Source organism: Zea mays, chromosome 1 (assembly GCF_902167145.1).
Source record: "Zea mays cultivar B73 chromosome 1, Zm-B73-REFERENCE-NAM-5.0, whole genome shotgun sequence".
Lineage (NCBI taxonomy): Eukaryota > Viridiplantae > Streptophyta > Magnoliopsida > Poales > Poaceae > Zea > Zea mays.
The window spans coordinates 269,960,609-269,981,959 of NC_050096.1; the positions used below are offsets into that span (position 1 = coordinate 269,960,609).

The window sequence follows — 21,351 nt, forward strand, 5'->3', positions numbered from 1 at the left end:
TGGAGAAGTAGAGCAGAATATCATAGAGTCAGAAAGAATTGATGATGATGAGGATGATCGGATGGATGACTTGGTGGCTGATATTAGTAGAGAGTATCCAACATTGGCCTCAGAACAGGCTACACCAGATGAAGTGCAGGAGTTTTATAAGCTTCTTCACGCGTCAGAGGAAAAAGTGCATAAGGACACCACTGTGACCGTGTTGCAGGTGGTTACACGTCTTATGGCAATGAAGGCAAAGTATAACTTCTCGAATAACTGCTATAACGATATAATCAATCTGATTATTGATCTCATCCCATCGAACCATAAGATGCCAAAAGACTTATACCAGTCTAAAAAGATCGTGTCCGGTCTTGGGATGAAGTATAAGAAGATTGATGTGTGCGAAGATAATTGCATGTTGTTCTGGAAGGAATATGAAGCGGCCACCCATTGTCAGATATGCGGTAAATCAAGATATGCGGAGGTACTAAAAGAGGATGGAGCTACTTTTGCTACAAAAGTGGCAGTTAAACAACTTCGATATATGCCCATCACCCCAAGGCTTAAACGTCTGTTTTTAACCCCAGAAACTGCGAAGCTAATGTTGTGGCATAAGGAAGGAGAACGTGAGAGCCAAGATCCAGACATTATGATGCATCCATCAGATGGCGAAGCTTGGAAGGCTCTGGATCGTTTTGACCCAGAATTTGCAAGAGACGCTAGGAGTGTTCGCCTAGGCTTGTCCACTGATGGTTTCACTCCTTACGACAACAGTTCAACTTCATACTCTTGTTGGCCGGTTTTCATCATGCCCTACAACCCCCCTCCCAACAAATGCATGAAAGAAGGGTTCATATTTCTTGCCCTTATTATTCCAGGGCCTAAACATCCTGGAAAGAAGATCAATGTATTCATGCAACCATTGATTGAAGAGTTCAAAGAGCTATGGGTAGGGGTAAAGGCATATGATGGTCTTCTAAAACGTGAATTTACCTTACGTGCTGCATATTTGTGGTCAATTCATGATTTGCCTGCATATGGTATTTGGTCTGGCTGGTGTGTCCACGGTCGACTGTGTTGTCCCATATGCATGGGGGACACACAAGCATATCGATTGGAGCATGGTAAAAAGGTCTCATTCTTTGATTGCCATCGACGGTTTCTTCCATCCAACCACCTGTTTCGAAATGATACGAAGTCATTTAGAAGAGGCATAAAAGTTAAAGACGGTCCACCAAAACGTTTAATGGGTGAAGATATCATGATACAACATCGTGCGCTTCAAAGGGCTGCAGAAGGTCATGAGTTTGAAGGCTATGGTCAAGATCACAACTGGACTCATATATCTTTTCTCTGGGAACTTCCGTATGCGAAGGTATTGATTTTACCACACAACATAGATTTGATGCACCAAGAGCGCAATGTTGCTGAAAGCATCATAAGCATGTGTCTAAACATTAAGGGTAAAACAAAAGACAACATCAATGCCAGGAAAGATTTAGCTAATCTTTGCGACCGCCCTAGCCTTGAGGTCAAATTAAATCCTAATGGAAAGGAGAGGACACCACGAGCTCCATACTGTCTAAAGCCGGAAGAGCGAAAAGAAGTATTTCGATGGTTGAAAATGTTGAAGTTTCCAGACCGCTATGCAGCTAACATAAAACGTACTGTTAACCTCGACACTAATAAATTAAATGGCTTGAAGGCTCATGATTACCATATTTTGATGGAAAGACTTATGCCGGTAATGTTCCGTGGCTATTTGAAGCCTCCTCTGTGGAAGATGATTGCTGAACTTAGTTACATATATAGACATATATGTGCTAAGCATATCTCAAAGAAATTGATGATTCAATTTGAGAAACAAATCGCGGTGCTTGTATGCAAGATGGAAAAAGTATTTCCGCCTGGATTTATGAATGTGATGCAACATTTGCTAGTGCACTTACCTTATGAAGCATTGGTAGGAGGACCAGTGCAGTTCCGATGGATGTATAGTCAAGAAAGAGAACTGAAAAAACTTAGAGCTACTGTGCGGAACAAAGCAAGGGTTGAGGGGTGTATCGCAGAGGCCTTTGCAGCTAAAGAGATCACAATCTTCTCAAGTCAGTATTTATCACACTCTAACAACGTGAATGCTCAGTCAACACGGTATCATACTGAAGAAGAAGGTCCTTCGACCGACCTTAGTGTTTTTCTATGGAAGGGGAAAGGGGTCGGGGCTTCTACTGCACATTATGTTGACATAAGAGAGCGTAATTTCACCATGCTCTACTTGTACACCAACATGGAGGAACTTGATCCATACTTTGAAATGTTTGATTCCATATATTTAGCTGGCCACAAACCTACACCAAAGGAACTGGATAATCTACGTATGAAAGGGATGAATGGAGGTCCATGTTTTGTTGAATGGTTCCACGAGCATGTAATTATCTCTTTATAATTTTCCTTTGTGTACTTAGTTTGCACATATGACTTGCTATTTACCTATATCTTTTTTTTTCTGCTCTATGTAGTGTAAGAAACTGGACTCTCTAGTCTCGGATGATTTGCGACAGATATCACATGGTCAGTTGAAAGCAAGAAAATATAGCCGCTATGATATTAATGGATACCGTTTTCGAACATCAAAATTAGAAAAAATCCGCCCGCAGGCAGCCACGACAAACAGTGGAGTAGTAGCAACTGCCACAAATGCAGACGGAGGCACTCATGACTATTATGGTGTTCTTCAAGACATAACGGAGTACACTCTTGGTGGGGCCAAAGAGTTCATGTTTGTGTTATTTGATTGTGAATGGTTTGATCCTCAACAAACGCGAGAGGATGAATTTGGAATTGTGGAGGTAAAGCATGAATCACGGTTTAAAGGCAGCGATTATAGCAATGTTGTGCTTGCACATCAAGCGCAACAGGTGTACTATCTAACATATCCTCATGAAAACTTGAAGTCTTGTTGGGTTGTATACAAAATTAATCCTGAAGTCCATCCGTTACGATATGATTATTACAACACAAATAACGAAGATGATGATTCTGTTAATATTTATCAAGAAGAAGGCGATCAGTCAGAAAATAGAGAATTTACTATATCTGAGGATTTAGGGCTCAATGAAGTAGCTAGTCTCGCCATAGATTTGATGGCAGAAGAACCAGGTCCTTCTAGGGCAAGGACTCATAGGTCACAGAGAATTCTTGAAAAACAACAAAGACTTGAAATAATTGAGCAGCGCGTTGCTGAAGCAGATTCTGATGCCGATGATTTTTGAAAAGTATATATATTTAAATTCTTGTATATGCATTCCTATTTCAATACTAAAAGTATATATAATTAATTCTTGTAATGAAATTTGTGCAGATGATGAGGGTCATGGACAAGCTCAAAGGGAAGAAGCGCGGAGACCGTGGTGACTCCTCGAGGTCACGGTCGACTAGGGGTTCAGGTGGTGGGGATACATCCTCTATGTTGTTCCAGGTATTTAATTTGTTTTATTTTCTTTTCTTCTATGTATACTTCGAGTACTTGATATATCTCATTGTTGATTATGTTTGTAGGGCTCTACAGCGTCAAGGCAACGGCTAGAGCAGCTCCTTGGTTGCATGGAGGAGCAGGGGCGCGAAGTGGCAAGCCATAGTGCACCTGGGCAAGAGCGCGAGGTGGCAGGCCATAGTGCACCTGGGCAAGAGCGCGATGTGGCAGGCCACAATGCACTTGAGCCAGAGCGTGAGGCGATAGGCTCAAGTGGACCTATGCTAGAGCAGGACCACAATGCATTTGAGCAAGCGCGCGAGGCGGCAGAGCACAATGCACCTAGGCTAGAGGACGAGCTGGCACGCCAAGGTTCACCGATGCGTGATGATGATGACTATGGGGAGGACTACGATGGAGAGGCCGATGATGAGGTTGCTACGACGACACAGGCAACAAACTTCAGGTAATTTTATTTTGACGAGGAGTTCTATTTTTTGTTGGATTGATATTATTACCAGTGCACAATTTACAATTTTGTAGGTTTCGGCGGTCCCTTAGAGTTCCACCGACACAACCCTTGGACCAACGTAGGGTCATAAACCCTGCAGGAGAGAGGAGCTGGGTGGAGGTGGCATGGAGTGGCAAAGGTCACCGGACACCGGTTAACACAGTGCTGGGATCTATAGCTCGTTTTCACTATCCAGGGGTGGTACAACTCAACGGGGTAGAGATAGGGGCGTATCACTGGGCTCACTGGGGCCTCAAACCATATGGACCCGACCGTACTCACCAAGACGCGGTGTGGTCATCGTTTTGGGTGAGTTTATTATGTCTTTTAAATTTACTTACCGTGGGCGTCTATAAATGAATTTAATTTCTTCTTCATTTTGCAGGAACAATTTAGATTGGACGAAACAGCAAACGAAGAACATGCAAAACGTGTATTCCACAATGCTGCTAGAAAAGTTATAAATGGTTCAATGTCAGATGCACGGGTCAAAGCTGTTACCGTGTACTTCAAGAAAGTGAAGGGTCAAAGAATGACCAACAAGCAGGCATGTGAAATCCACTTGACAGCTGAGGAGTACAAACAAAGTGAAGTGGACTGGCTCACTGCTCATCCTGAAGCTTGGGTCAAGCTCTGCGAGTACTGGGCCTCAGATGAGTACAAAGTGATTTCAGATAGAAATCGTTTGAACCGGAAGAGCAAACCGGGCCTCCATCGATTTGGAGCAGATGGATTTATTGGGAAATCACAACGAATGGTATGACGAGCTAAGTAACATTTAGTCTTTTTCCCTCAGACAAATTTGTATATTTTATTATGTCTCTTACTGCAGGAGGCTCGTGATGGTGTTGAACCCCGATTCATTGACGTTTACATGGAGGGACACCGAGGTCCAGATCCAGAGCATCCAGAAGTTTTATGTGACGACAGCGCGACAGAAAAGCTGGTAGGTGTAAATAATAACTATCTATTCTTAATTAACTTGTGACTCATTTATAATTAACATAAATTGTTTTGTAGACTCGTTATGCCGAAGAGGTTAGGAGGAAAGCAGGAGACGATGATCTAGATTGGAGGGAGGCACCTTTCGATCTGGATGCAGCATATGTTGCTGGTGGTGGGCTACCACATGGGAGGTATGATAAGATCAAAGTTGTGATATATAAAAACTATTGGTTCATAACTTGTGATGTTTCTAGGTTGGGGATCGGTGATGGGGTTGTGAGTCGCGATAGCTTTGGTCGTCGGTCAGTTTCCTCGGTGGGGAGTAGATCTCGAACTTCAACTTCGAGGGAATCAGAGCTTGATGAGCAACTAAGACAACAACAACAACAAGTTCAACAACTATCTCAACAAGTTCAGATGATGCATGGAATGCTGATGCAGGTAATAATTTTATTAATACGCTCAGAATCTGCCCAATCTCAGAATTTGCCCATATTTTTTTATCTAACTCGCTCTGAGCCTTAGACAGCCCAAAATCGGTCTGGTCAATTGTTTAGTGATTTCTGCATTTATTAGGAGGTTGTCACAGCCTGTGATATGAACATACCCTTAACTAGGCGCTGTTTTTATTAGACATACCTGTTTTTATTAGACAAATGCAACACAATTTATGTATACCCATTCGTCTCTCCATACCTGCGCCTCCTTTAACCCTAGTAGCAACCACCGGAGTTGTGCTTCCTGCCGGAGCTGTGCCACCCGCAGGAGCTTTCGGTGTCTTCTCGCACTGTGTTATTTGCAACACCTAGATTATGTTGATCTGGTGCTTTGTTGCACTGGTGCTTCAGTAACAACCAAGCTTTCGACGGCGGTGGCGGCAAGCTAAGTTCAATGAGCCCGATCCCGTGAACGCCGCGTGGTAGAAGATCCTCTATTCCACTGCACCCCTTCCTGCTTACACCCACCTATCTCACCCTCCCAGCTGTGACAGAGGGATTACTCTACATGAAAATTGTACACCAAAGCATCCATTAAGAATCTACTAGAAGATCCAGAATTCATAATCCTGGGATCAACAAAAAAGGGCTGCCAAAAACTGACCGAAACCCCAACCTGCTGCTCCTGTTAACTAAAACAGAAACTGCAATCAACACCTAACAGAGGAAATTGAAACACATTTTACTCCACTTTTTATGCAGCACCTGGACAAGCTTGCCTAAGGGAACTTGTTTACCATACTATAGGATTCAAATCTTAAACAGCCGCCCAGAGCCAAAAGTGCCTCGATCTTAAGTTATAATACTCCGGAGTTGGTCACAATTTACTGAAATTCGATTTTAGCTTTCGAATCCCATTCAGTTCATAGCACCTATTGACAGTGAATGTTTGAGGGCATTTAACTCAGGTTTCTGTGCAGTACCTGACCCAACCCTTCTCAAGAGAGTTGTTCACCTTTCTATGGTTTGACAATTCACTATAGACACCATAATCTATTTGCAACACCTAGATTATGTTGATCTGGTGCTTTGTTGCACTGGTGCTTCAGTAACAACCAAGCTTTCGACGGCGGTGGCGGCAAGCTAAGTTGAATGAGCCCGATCCCGTGAACGCCGCGTGGTAGAAGATCCTCTATTCCACTGCACCCCTTCCTGCTTACACCCACCTATCTCACCCTCCCAGCTGTGACAGAGGGATTACTCTACATGAAAATTGTACACCAAAGCATCCATTAAGACTCTACTAGAAGATCCAGAATTCATAATCCTGGGATCAACAAAAAAGGGCTGCCAAAAACTGACCGAAACCCCAACCTACTGCTCCTGTTAACTAAAACAGAAACTGCAATCAGTTTCAGAAAACTGCACTAAGTCTGCCTCACTCCAGAAAAGAGCTCTGAAGTTCAGCAAATTGTACTGAAATTCAGTTTCAGAAAACTGCACTAAGTCTGCCTCACTCCAGAAAACTTGTTTACTTTACTGTGGTCTCCAACGTTGCTATGGAAACTATAATGCCAAACCACACAGATTAACCACAAAACAGCCCCAAACAAAGCACCCTAACCTGAAATTTAGATTTCAGAGTGTGACACAAATTCAGCCCAACCAATCTGATAGTTCAACTTTGAGCCACCTTTTCTCCAATTTTAGTGTAAAACCAAATCAAACTAACTTAAACAAATTTGTTCAACATCATATGGTCTTTACTTCCTCCATAAACATCACAGCCCAAAGCTCTTTAGATTTACCATAAAGATGCTCCAAGGTCAGTCTCAAAATACTGAATTTCAGACTTAGCTATTATTTACAATCTGAAAACTCAGGAATCTGCCAATCCTTCTTTGGAGTACCTTTCCTACTAGTATCATATAGTTCCCTTTGACTTCAGTTGGTAAACCAACTTCGACATCAGCTAGCATCCCATAACTTGTTCCTATAGTTCCCTTGTTCCAGCCCCTTTTCTGTAGACAGCATGTTCCACTACACACTTGTTGATTAGCTGATTTTTGTGTTATGTGTAATCTAGGCTATTTCTGTTTGCTTTCTTGATTAGCTGATTTTTGTGTTATGTGTAATCGCAATTTCTGTCATCTGCTAGTTGCTGCCTGCATCAGTGAATTGTGACTTCAATTGGTAAAGCCTAACTCATGGTTCAGTTGGTAACTTGCTTGTGACTTCAGTTGGTAAACCAACTTCGACATCAGCTAGCATCCCATCGTTTACAACATTTTTACATCCAAGTTTTTTTAAAATGGTCTGGTTGTAGAAATAAAAAAAGCATGCACATAGATTATGGTGGCGCGAGTGCTTTTTAGCTCTGTCTTTCTTCTGTATCTATCAACCACTCTAATCCTACACGTTCCAATGCACTTTATGTTTTCCATCGGATTCAGAATTCAGTTGTTTAGTATAAACTCTATATATACATTAGTTTAAAATAAAACTCAAGCTTATTGTATTTGCAGATGTACAGTGCTCAGATGGGATCTCAAATGGGACCCCAGTTCACCCGTCCGTCACAATCTGGACAGACTCCAAACACCAATGAAACACAGGTATAGTTTTGTAGTATATTTACTTTCATTTACAATTATAATCATATGCATCGTTTTATTTGGTTATAGGGTTCTGAGACCGGACAAGGAAACCCACAGATGGACTTACAGTGGTCGATGCCCCCTAGAGGACAGATTCTTCCTCCTCCACAACCAGGTATGGGATATTGGCCGCCACCACCATGGGGATATCCTACACATCCAATGGGGCCTTGGGGACGGCCCCCATGGCCAACACAGCCACTTCCATCACCAGCGGTACGTTCCTGAATGTAATGCTAGTTGATTTCTGTTGGTAATCAGTTAGTTCTAGATTGGTTTTAATGCCAGTTGTGTATTTATGAGAATTTTGGTTTATTTTGTAGGATTCCGGCTCTCATCAAGTGACTCCGCCCCCTCACGTTGACTTTGCGGACAGATGTCTCAATTCTAGTGGTGGAGCTACGAACAACAATCCGATGTCCTGATCGAGAGCGATGGAGCTAATGTTTGAACTTGTGTGTTTGAACTTGTGTGTTTGAACTTGTGAACTATGGATGTGAACCTGTGTGAATTTGTGAACTTATGTATTTGGACTTAATTATGTGAATTTGCGAACTTATATATTTGGACTTATGTGAATTTGTGATATGAACATATATCAATGTGTTTGAAATCTGTATTGTATGTGATATATTGTGTTGCATGTGATATTATGAGTGTCTAATTGTACATTTCTGTAATTTTTATTTTTTTTCTGGAAAGGGTTAAGAACGTGGGTACCCACGTTCTTAAGGTTAAGAACGTGGGTACCGTCGAACTTAATGGGCAGCCCTCACCGACCCAGGCACGACCAATAAGTTCGACGGCCACGTGGCCCCGTCGAACTTAAGGTTAAGAACGTGGGTGTCGTCGAACTTATGGGGAAAAATTCGACGGCCCCCGTCGAACTTTAAAACCCACGTTCTTAAACTTAAGTTCGACGGTACCCACGTTCTTAACCTTAAGTTCGACGGTACCCACGTTCTTAACCTTAAGTTCGACGGTACCCACGTTCTTAACCTTAAGTTCGACGGGGCCGTCGAACTTACTTCTTTAAGTTCGTCCAAAAATCGTCGTCGGCTATGTTCGTGGGTAAACCCACGTTCTTATGGTAAGTTCGACGACCTATTACATTAAGTTCGACGGTTTTTCACCCACGTTCTTTAACCAGTTTCTTGTAGTGAGGCGTTAGCAGACTTCATTGCTGACTGGACGCCAGGGGCTCAGGAGGAAGAAACAAATAAAGACGCCGAAGCATGGACAGTGTTTTGCGATGGGTCTTGGGGAACCTTCGGAGTGGGAGCGGCTGCTGTGTTGGTTTCACCTTCCAAAGTTAAAACTTGTTATGCGGCAAAACTTGATTTTAGTTCCACAAATAACATCGCCGAGTATGAAGCTCTGCTTTTGGGTCTTCGGAAATTAAAGGCAATGGGAATCAGAAGGGCCATCCTTAAAACTGATTCCCAAGTTATTTCTGGTCATATTGACAAAAGTTACAAAGCAAGAGACCCGAAGCTTGAAAAGTATCTAGATACAGTCCGAAGGATTGAGGCTTCCTTCGAAGGTTTCTCTGTCAAAAATATTCCTCGTGGAGAAAATGAATACGCTGATCTATTGGCTAAGTCAGCAGCCCAAGGGCTGCCTGTACCTTCGGAAGTATTTTTTGAAACAATAAAAGCACCTTCGGTCGAGCTTCTTGAAAGAGCAATCCTTAACATATCCCCTGTTTATAGTGAAGATTGGAGAACTGAGATCATCTCTTTCCTTCATGGTAATTTTCTTTCAGACGACGAAGCTTATAACAGGAGAATAGAAGCAAGAGCTCGACCTTATATTATAATAGAAGAGGAGTTATACAAGCGCGGGGTCTGTTCCCCATTACTCAAGTGCTTATCCAGATTCGAAGGTATAAAGTTAATGAAGGACATACATGCAGGCCTGTGTGGATCTCACATTGGATCTAGGCCCTTCACTACAAGAAATTGATAAATGTTCGTGGGTTTTATTAAGAACGTGGGTACCGACGTTCTTAAATTAGTTAAGTTCATGAGTTTTTTTAAGAGCGTGGGTACCCACGTTCGTAAATTAAATTCGTGGGCCCTAGCCAAAACCGTCGAACTTAACCTATTAAGAGCGTGGGTACCCACGTTCTTAGATTAAGTTCGTGGGCCAACTCGACACCGTCGAACCTAACCCAAAATACCAAAACCCTATCCTGCGTCGCGGGTCTCTCTCACACCAGCTCTCAGCCCACCCACCGCCAGCCCGATAAGAGCGCCGCCCCCAGTTCAGCGTGTCGCCCCCAGTTCAGCACTCCGCCGCCTGTTCAGCGCGCCGCTGCCGCCAGATCAGCTCGCCGCCGCCGCCAGATCAGGGTGCCACGGTGTGCGAGTCCATGCTATTGGGGGCAAGAGGACCTACTGCCCTGTCAAGGATTGCTCGGCGAAGATGCTGGTGGACAACGACAATGACTTCGCTGAGTCAGAGTGCCCGAGCTGTGCTTGCGCTGTGGCACGCCGGCGTTACCTGCACCGAGTACAGGAACAGAAGGGGGGCAGGGGCATCGAGGACATGATGCTGCTTGAGATGGCTAAGGGGAAGAATTGGAAGCGGTGCCCCAAGTGTGAGTTCTTCGTGGAGAAGCGTGATGGCTGTCTGCACGTCACTTGCAGGTAAGTTTAGTATATAAATACTTGCATGGTATTACTTTTCATTTTTGTTCAATTAGAAATCCACTCCAGACTGCAGCGCTACAAATATTAAAGGTTCTTTAAAAGAAGATGAAGATGATAGTTAACCAAATAAAACTCATAGTTAAAGAACTTCAATGCTGATATTGTTACTTCCATGCTATGTGATTTAAATATTTGTGTATATGCTATTGCTTTTGTTTGATTTATTGGATCAACTTATTGTGTTCATGTGTCCTCAATGGTTCTGAATAGCTCACTACATGTTCATTCAACTGACAGACTCTTATATTTTTAATTTCAGGGTCAACTTTTCTTATCTCCAGAACAATTGGGTTTGATTTATTGGATCAACTCACCATGTTCATGTGTCCTCAATGGTTCTGAATAGATCACTACATGTCCAGTCAACTAACAAACTCTTATACTTTTAATTTCAGGTTAACTTTTCTTATTTCCAAGAACAATTGGGTTTTATTCAAGCATGTTTGGGAGGAAAACAAAGCTTAAGTTCTGCTTGTAGTCTTTTGCATCATTTAGTGCGGCCAATATGTAAATGCTCAACTTTCTTAAACACATGGAGTATGTGTAATATGGCTCTTATGAATCAAACTCTAGAAATAACTGTGTCACAACTAACAGGATTCCTCACACCGATGGAGCTGGCTCTTTGCTACATATTAAGCAAAGAGTGTATTTTTGTTGTTACTGCTTGGACTTTTAAACATCTACTCTCTATAATATACTGATTTAGTCATATCTTTTATTTGTAGTAGGTTGCTTTTATGGCATCTTGATCCATCAATTATTAGGCTTGATCTCTCAGTGATGCTCAAGGAGGTAATTAGAAGGCTCTTGCTTTGCCTGAGAAAGGAATTAAATAATAGGATTGAATGGCATACCTTAAACACTCATATGGAATACCCTATGCTTTTGCTTGCACTGAGTTTTGATGTGTCTAGAATCCTGATTTTGGTCAATGGGCTTCTACACATTACTTTTAATCTTGCAAATAGAACTACACCAAACAGAAGGGTATCCTATGGGAGCAACAAGATGTTTCTATATCTTACATATAAGCAGATGCATCCCTTGTAATCTATGTTGTTACTGGTTTTGTAGGAACTTAGAAGAGTTTGCAATCATTAAATCCCTAGCATGACAAGAAGTCATCTGTATATGCTATAGCATTTGTGTCATCTGAGTTTGTGGCTAAGACAATGTTGCAAATATTTTCTCTAAATATATTATCATTATTATTTAGTTATATGGTTTGCTTAACTGCTTATTACATCTGAGTTATGTAGGGTGCTTTTAAGAAAATTATTGTATTCTTCTTTAACTCTTCATGTATAATTTTTTGTTAGTTCATTTGCATGTAATGGAGACATTTGTGGCAAAAGGATTTGGTGGCAGAACTTACCTGTGCCAATGCTTCTTAATATATAGTATATTATTTATTCCTGTTTTGAATTTGATTATGTTTAATTAATATCAAAGCAGCGATGTTGATAGAAGGTGGTATTCACTATTTAGGCCTTCATTTGTTTTGGTTGAGAACATGTTTTAAACATTGGTTGTTGATTTCCAGGTACTTGATGCTTTCCTTGCGCCAGGATCAGGGTTGTGGATGTTTAATGATGTCCCTGAGGTTGACAGAGAAAGAAAGCTAATTGATGGAGGTTTGGACTTCAGTCGCCTCGATAATATTACTTTGGTGCATCGTGAGGGAAATGCTGTTATTCGCCATCACTTGGAGAGCCTTCCTTTAGAATCATTCGATTCTGTAAGTTATGAAATATTATGTTGTACCCTACTAATTCCAATGACTAGTTGGTTGGCCTTTCCTGGCTGATGCTTGAAAACCAAATGCAGATCCTGATTTTGGCAGATGAATCTGTAGAAGATTCAGCAATCCAAGCTGAGTCGAGGTCACTTGCAACTTTGCTGCTGATAAGAGATATTCAGGTTTCTTTCTAGAACAGAGAATTGTGAAATCATCTTCAGATCACATGCAATCATCTTTGATCATGTTTTTTTAATAAATATATTCCATGTTGTCTTTCCTCATGACGAGAACTGAAGATTGTTCTCACTTTCTTAACTACTGTAGGCAAAACGTCTTACATGCAAGGAATCATTGATTTCACATGTTCCCCGAGGGACCTTTTCTGAAGGTTCTTGGATAGGGGAGATGCAACAAGCATCTGATAAATATGTCATAATCAGTGAAATTTTGGACCCCAGGACAAAAAATTTGTTGTCAGTGTCAAAAATTAGTGACTACGTTCTTTCAAATGAATTAGTGAGCATGGCATTGGCAATGGTCGCAGAAGATCGGCAGATAAATAATGTCTTGGAGGAGCTCTTCGCTGAATAAGTATAATTCTCAAAGCTTATAGTTGCATGTTCAATCACTTTTTACTCACCTAGAAATTACGTCTCAAAAGTTACAAGTATGATTCTGCATTCAATTAGATATACTTATTATATTTCAACCCCTAGTAAATTAACTGAACTATTAGAGCTTTATATTTGACATGGATATTGTTTACTAGGTTAACCTTACCTATGAAATCCCATCTGCAGACTGAAGGACTATGTGAATAGCTCTGGACTATTATGATTAGACCGTTCTGTTCAAGTTCACTTTTTTTCCTTTTGTGCTTTAGAAATATGATTCTTCTCATGCTCCGCTTTGCTTGATTATATTTCTAAGTTAGCAGCTTGGCTGCTTTTGAATCATGTGTCTTCTCATGTTTCTGTCTGGTTAATCTGTATTTGCAACTGCACCCTTTACAGGGAAATGAAATGCAAATACGACCTTCTGATATGTACCTTAGAGAAGAAGAGGAATTAAATTTCTTTGAGGTCATTCTGCGAGCTAGGCAGAGGAAAGAGATTGTCATTAGGTACCATCTTGAGGCAGCTGAGCGTGCCATAATCAATCCAATAGACAAAGTTTCAAGGCGAAGGTGGTCACCCAAGGATGTTTTTGTTGTTATATCCAAGAAAGAATGAGGTTTATCAGATCACAGTTGACACAAAAGCAAGCTCCTGACCAGTGACCACACCTAATGAAGAACAGATAGCTGCGCCGCAGCACACACACACCGACCAACGCAGAGAGCTATTTGATTCAGATGCGCATTTGGCAGAAGGCAAGCGCTGAGCGCGAAGGAGTAAAAGCATGATCAGATATTTAGATGCGCAAATGGTATGCCACTGGCACTAATAGTTTCATATATGCCTATGCATTTTTACATACTTTGTGTGAGAATATTATTCTCACTTTCTTTGATTTCTGTTTTTACTCATATATATGCAAACTGGAGTGGAATCTTTGATGCACACCTCTTTCGCCTCAGATTTAAAAATCCCTATTTTTAATCATTTTGCAAGGAAAACTCTAGATTTAAAACGCTCCAATTCTTGAGAGTTTGCTATGTGGTTAACATAGATACTCGCATATATTTTATAGCTTGAAAGAAGTAAACAAAAAAGATGATTGTGGCCACATATTGCTTTCACTCATCATCAAGACCTGGTATATATAGTAAATTGACGTCGAAAACGACAGGGTTGTTTAGGGGTACTCTTGGCCTTTCACTTATCAACATGCCTGTAGTGATTTATTTATGTTGGTAGCAGTCTTTTCAATTTATACTTGGACAAAAAAGATTGATGTCCCATTGCCAAATGATTGACAACCATTGTATTTCTAATAATCTAATGATTAGTTCTGCACTCAGGTTCTTCATTTTTTTACTGGAAACTTGAATAAGCCCTGTGAACTTAAAGTAGCTACTACCTAATACATCAGGTTTCTTTGTTTCTGTTTTGATTATGCACCTTTGTTATTGTTATTGTTGTTGTGTTTTGGGATTCAGCTTTAGCATAACCTGTTCTTAACTCATCTGATTAAAGTTGCAAGCTCTCTTGTGCCCATATTCTGAAATGCACATATATATTATTTAATGCTGCTAAGATCATAGTGAAGTGGTTTCATGCCTCTTTCTTCATAACTGTTACCTGATTTTTATGATTCGTGACAAATCTATTTATGATTGCTGACTCCACCTCACGATGGGCTGATGCATTGTGTGAGATTTCATGGAGTTTGGTACGCTACTCATCTTCTGTCCTCAAATTTGTGTCTTTTAAAATAAGTAAATAACAGATAGCATATTATTTATAATGTGTTTTTAAATGTCCCAGCTTATTTCATAGTAAATAACAGATGCTCAGCGCCAGGCTACCAATGATGCTGGTAGGATTGACGGGCTCGAGGTTATGATGATTATCAATGAGCCCACTGTTGTGGTATATTTATCAGCATTGAACAGCAAGGAGGGCCTTGTCGGTGAAGTGCGTCCGTGCCGGACAGCGTGGAGTGCAAGGCCTCATGAGTCATGACGTGAAGCAAGTCCGGTCTGCTCGTGCATGTCACCCGTCGCCGGTAAGTCCTCAGTGATCCTCTCCCACCAGTCCACCAGCATGCTTCTCCTACTCACTGCTCCTCCCTCGCAACCTTGCCGACAACCCTGTTGGTGAAGTGCGCGCGTGCCGGAGAGCGAGGAGGAGTGCAAGGCCTCACGATGCGCCGCCAGGTCCGGGCTACTTGTGCGCGTCACCCATTGCTGGTAAGTCCTCACTGCTCCTCCCTTCCCAAGTCTCTGCTGCGTGTGCATTAGTTGTTTTCGAGTGCATGCTCAACCGGAATGCCTCTGCTCTACTTTGGTTCAACAGTTGAAATCCATCCCACCCCAATGTTTCCAAGTAGAGTTACAGATATCCGATCTCGGAATGAGGATAGTGATTGGGCCATGGGAATTTGATCGAGAAAGAAAGGGAAAGGTAGAGATAGTGGGGACAAGCGATTTAATTTGGGGTGGAAAACAGAACCTCTTCTTGAGGAGTAAAGAAGTAAAGTAAAATTATATAGGAGACAAACAATAACATGGAGAGAACTTGGTATTCTGATCATCTCTTCCAATAATCTGCTGTAGCAATTATTGATTTTGTGACATTATGTATGCATAGGCATGGCCAATGTTATGTAATAGAAAATATAATTTTGAAGCCTGAAAATATAACATTGATAACCATGGTCAACAGTTGCCCGTATCTGCTCAGAGATTGCTTCAGCTTCATTGATTGCAATTACACGCTGCTCTAATTTACTTTCATTAAGAGAATATCTGGCAACATCGACTAGAGCCCATTCAGCGAGTTCCCTATCACTGTTTTGAATTTGATTAGCTTGATGCGTATGTCAAAGTCCTTTTCTTTCTGAACCATAGCAGTAATGGTCTCATGTAAGCTGGGACCTGGGAGCATGAAAATGTTGGTGCATGATACCAGCAATGTCTTTTTTTGCTTATGTCGTCTTGTTTGAACCAAAACAAAATACATTAGGTAACATGATCCTATGACGTAAGAAGCAAAGGCTTACGCTCAAGAGAATGGTCTCTTCTTCATGGAAACTTCTGCCATGTTCTATGAGATTGGTGAGTAACTAGCATTTAAGCACACAGATAGGGTGGTCATTAGGCTGTAAGGTAGATATGTAAGATAGATATGTTCAGGGATGGCTTACCCTCAAGAGTTTGTGTTTATCATACTTTCCTATATCTTCGTGTACATGTGATTTAATGCCAGCATTTTGTGATCTTCTTGGAAGCCACATTTTGTGTTTATCATGCTTTCCTATATCTTTGTGTACATGTGATTTAATGCCAGTTGTATATTTATGAGAATTTTGGTTTATTTTGTAGGATTTCGGCTCTCATCAAGTGACTCCTGCCCCTCACGCTGACTTTGCGGACAGATGTCTCAATTCTAGTGGTGGAGCTACGAACAACAATTCGATGTCCTGATCGAGAGCGATGGAGCTAATGTTTGAACTTGTGAACTAAAATGTGAACTATGGATGCGAACTTGTGTAAATTTGTGAACTTATGTATTTGTACAATTGTGAATTTGTGAACTTATATTTGGACTTATGTGAATTTGTGATATGAACATATATCCATGTGTTTGAAATCTGTATTGTATGAGATATTCTATGTTGCATGTGATTTTATGTTTGACTAATTTTTCATTTCTGTAATTTTTATTTTTTTGGAAAAAGGATAAGAACGTGGGTACCCACGTTCTTAATGTTAAGAACGTGGGTACCGTCGAACTTAATGTGCAGCCCACGCAGACCCACGCATGCCACATAAGTTCGACGACCACGTGTCCCCGTCGAACTTAACAGTAAGAACGTGGGTACCGTCGAACTTACTTCTCTAAATTCGACAGCCCCCGTCGAACTTAAAAACGCACGTTCTTAATGTTAAGTTCGACGGTACCCACGTTCTTAATGTTAAGTTCGACGGTACCCACGTTCTTAACCTTAAGAACGTGGGGGCCGTCGAACTTACTTCTTTAAGTTCGTCCAAAAATCGCCGTCGGCTATATTCGTCGGTAAACCCACGTTTTTATGGTAAGTTCGACGGCCTATTACATTAAGTTCGACGGTTTTTCACCCACGTTCTTTAACCAGTTTCTTGTAGTGCTTGCTTGGGAAAGTCTTTCGCCAAGGATTTTATTGGCCAAAGGCAGCTTCGGATGCAGCGGATTTAGTTCAAAAGTGCGAAGGTTGTCAGAAATGTGCAAGAGATCAAAAACAACCTTCGTCTTTAACTCAATTAATACAACCCACTTGGCCATTACAAAGATGGGGTCTGGATTTGCTAGGTCCATTACCACCAGCACAGGGGAACTTAAGATATGTGGTGGTGGCAGTGGAATATTTTTCCAAATGGATTGAGGCGAAGCCCTTAGCCACAATAACTTCATTTACTATTCAAAAGTTTTTCTGGCAAAACATTGTTTGTCGCTTCGGAGTGCCGAAGGCTATCACTGTGGACAATGGGACACAGTTTGATTCTGAAGCCTTCAGGGAATTTTGTAATCAAATCGGCACGAAGATCCATTTTGCATCAGTCCGACACCCAGAATCAAATGGACTTGTTGAAAGAGCCAATGGGATCATAATGACAGGAATAATGAAGTCAATCTTCAATCAACCGAGGGAAAGTGGCCAGACGAGTTAATCAAAGTGGTGTGGAGTCATAACACAACCATCTCAAGATCAACAGGCTTTACACCCTTTAAATTATTGTTTGGTGACGAAGCAATAACCCCAGAAGAGGCTAAAACAGGATCAATAAGGACAGTAGCTTCGGCAGAGGGCGAACACGAAGCTGATTGCTCCATAGAAAAAGATGCTATTGAAGGGATCAGACTACAAGCTGTGGAAAACATCAATAAGTATCAAGCTGAAACAATAAAATGGCGAGATAGAAAGGTCAAGTTGAAGAACATTGAACCAGGACACTTGGTACTTCGAAGAGTAGCTAACCCTGAAACAGTAGGCAAATTACAGCTGAAGTGGGAAGGCCCCTTTTTGGTAGTATCTTCATCAAGACCTGGTTCCTACAGGTTGAAGGATTTGGACGGCAATGACATTCCCAGATCGTGGAATGCGGATGAGCTTCGGAGATATTATGTTTAGTTTGATGTAATTTTTTATATTCTTTTTTGTGGCACCCTTTTCCTTTCCAAAGGGGGAGAAAGGTTTTTAATGGGGCCACAACATGTAATTTTTCTTTTCCTTATTTCAATTCTATAAGAGCGATATCCCCCAAAAATGTAAATATAAAAGCTGAGAACGCACCCTCGAGTGCAAAGAGAAAGAAAAGAAAACGGGGAGAAGCTCAAAAGTCGTTCCTAAGGGAATGCAGAGCTTACAGCGAAAAATAAACGCTGATTCCGCTGAAAGTAAAAGGCGAAGAAGCTCCTAAGGGAGGCTTACAACGAAAAATAAACGCTGATTCCGCTGAAAGTAAAAGGCGAAGAAGCTCCTAAGGGAGGCTTACAGCGAAAAGTCAACGCTGATATACCGAAAAGTAAACGGTGAAGCCGAAAAGTAAACGGCAAAAAGATTTTTATCATTCTTGAGGGGACGAAGGGCTGTGCTTATGGTTTTTTGAACGTGTCCTAATATTCATTTGCACATAACATATCATCATGTCATTTGCATTCATAAACATCCATTTAGACATATATAGAATCATCATCATGCTACACAAAAAAGATAGATGCTTCAGGAAAAAAAAGAAAAGATTCGAAGGAAAAATTTTCTATGCTTCGTTGTGTACGAAAAGAAGGAAAGGTGTTTTTCGCCTTCGGCTCAAAAGAGAAGTTTCGTCCACAGCAAAGCAGACTGGATGCGGTTAAAGGAGACAGAATATATTACAAGGTATGTACAAATTTACACAAGTTATTCTATATCTATATTACAAGAGTTTCTCCAAGAATTTTTGCAGGTGAGCACAGTATAAGCAATTTTAAGCTTCAGCTAAGGCTTTGTCTTCAGTTTTGTCAAACTTCAGCATTGTCAATCTTTAGCTTCGTCATCCTATATATATCAAACAACACAGTAAGAAAGATACAAATTTTAAATGAGAAGGTAAAAGTAACAAACATAAGTTTTTTACCGGCTTAAGATGGCTTCGAGCTTCGTCGCCTGCCATTTTCCGCCCGCCACTTACCCAGATCTGGGTCATGAATCTATTCCCGATGCTTCTGGCTAAGCTTGGGATATCTAACAAATCTGAAGCTGACAAGCTAAAGTTTGGTCTGTTCACAATGTTTCCATGTGTGCAGCCAGCCTTCAAAAAAGCAGCAGCTGTACCCCGAGAAGCTACCAGGGCGCAGAAGTCAGCATGCCCACCAATAACTTCGTCAAGGGCATCAACTTCGCCTTCAATATGTTCTAATGTTCTTGGCAGGTTTTCAGCTGAAGGTGTAAATTTCGAAGAGCTAGCTCCGACAGAGTGAAACACGTCCTTCAACCGCTGCACACATCGGATGCCGAAGCTTAAGCATTTCTCCTGAAGTTCTGTAAAGGATTTCTGCAGATTTGAGTATTTATCCACTTCAGTCTTCAGGCTTGCTTCAAAATATTTCTTTTCTTGCTCGAATTTTTCTGATTGACGGAGCAATTCATTCTTTAATTTGTCATTTTCAGTTTGGACATCAGCCAAAGAGCCCTCCATGGTCTGAATAATAAAATCCTTCTTTTCTAGTGCACCTTCGTGCTCTTTGACCATGATTTCAAGATCTTGAATTGCGAAGTCTTTCTTTTTCAGATTGGCTTCATGATTTTTAACTTTTTCAGCCAAATCTTGAATGACGGTTTTGTTTTTCTCTTCCTCCAGATCTTGTTGCATCTTCAGAACCTTGCTTAATAATATGCTCTGTCGAAATGATCTTCGTCAGAACACGACCCAAAAAATTAATAATAATAGTAATAAAATAGTAAAAATATTCGTTACCTTGAAGTTAGCATAAAGCAAACTTCCGGCGATGTGTTGTCGTTGGTAACGGCATAAGTCCGCTTCCAGCTTCGGCAAGCCAATGCTTTTGGAAAGGGTTCTAACAATTTTGGCTTCGGTGCGGTTCCGAAGGCATCTTAATTTCCCTTCGTTGACCCCACTAAAAAGCATAGCCCCTGATTTGTACCCGCAAGATATGGCATATTTTTTCAACTCCTCTTTTTCGGCGTCCGTTAATTCTTGTCCGAGCAAATCTTGAAAGTTAAAATCTTCTTCTTCTGAAATTTCATCAATTTGCTCTTTCCCCTTCTCAGTTGCCGTATTCACTGTAGCCACGGTAGCTTCCTCTTCAGCCATTTTCAGCAGTATGTTGTCAATAACCTCAAGTGTGGTTTCCAGGTTCGACTCTTCGGTGGCCCCGGCTTCGGCCCCGGTAGCTTCGGCTTCGCCGGTTTCAGCTTCAGCAGTTTTCATTCCAGTAGCTTCGGCTTCGGCAGTTTCAGCAAAAACAATTTTTGACACCGTTGCCGATGGCGGCGTCTGATGGATCACATCTGTCACTTGAATAATTCTCTGTTTTTTTGGCTTCGCAGGACTTTCTACTGCCAAAGCTGCATTGTCCTTCTGAAAAAACTTCGTCAGTTCCAGTGCCAGCGGACTTAGCCTGAAAGGCAAAGGTTCAGTCATTACCTTCATAATTTCTTCTACTTCAATAGCAGAAGGAGAAGCAGAAGTATCTTCTTCTCGGACCGGCGTTTCCGACTCTGGGGATGCACTTTTTCTCTTTTCTGTAGTGGCCACCTTCGGCTCAGGATTTAACTCTTCAGCGCTAAGATTTTCAGAATCTTTCTTTTTCTTTTTAGCTACCTTGACGACCTCTTCGTCAGTAGCGCTGGCAATCCTTTTTCGCTTCGGGCCTCCAGCATCTCCGCCCAGTCGACCATAGTCAGCGTATTCAAATCCTATGGCATCAAGTACCCTGTTCAGCCTTCGTTTCGGCCGAGTGCCGAAGGCCGCTGTCATCAGTTGGTCCTCTTTTTTAGAGTAATTCTCAAGAATTTCATTGCTCATTATTTCAATTGTATCAAGCCATTCTTGGCAGGGTACTTTAAAGTATTTCTTGAACTTATAATGGTAGGGCAGTCGGACGAGTTCTCCCTTTTTCTTTTCCCCCTTAAGCTTCGGCATTGTCCACTCTTTCATAGTTGGAAAAACCCTGAAGGCTAGGAATTCCTGCACTAAATCTCTAGTGCCAATATGTTCTGCAATAATTTTGAATTCGCCTA

General features: G+C 41.4%; 1 protein-coding gene across 1 annotated transcript; it reads left to right on the top strand.

The window, feature by feature from the left end:
* Positions 1-8,192: 8,192 nt before the first annotated feature.
* LOC103645547 (probable ion channel CASTOR) lies at positions 8,193-13,071 on the top strand. Its single transcript, XM_020544012.1, has 6 exons — positions 8,193-8,223; positions 10,229-10,658; positions 10,981-11,011; positions 12,247-12,462; positions 12,552-12,644; positions 12,790-13,071. Exons 1-6 carry the CDS (start codon positions 8,193-8,195, stop codon positions 13,054-13,056), a joined length of 1,068 nt encoding a protein of 355 aa, XP_020399601.1. The 3' UTR covers positions 13,057-13,071.
* The last annotated feature ends 8,280 nt before the right edge of the window (positions 13,072-21,351 follow it).

Coding starts and splice junctions, on each gene's coding strand:
- LOC103645547 (XM_020544012.1), top strand. CDS start 8,193: ATGGCCAACACAGCCACTTCCATCACCAGCG. Junction 8,224..10,228: donor AGCCACTTCCATCACCAGCG/GTACGTTCCTGA, acceptor CTCTCACACCAG/CTCTCAGCCCACCCACCGCC. Junction 10,659..10,980: donor TGTCTGCACGTCACTTGCAG/GTAAGTTTAGTA, acceptor TTTTAATTTCAG/GGTCAACTTTTCTTATCTCC.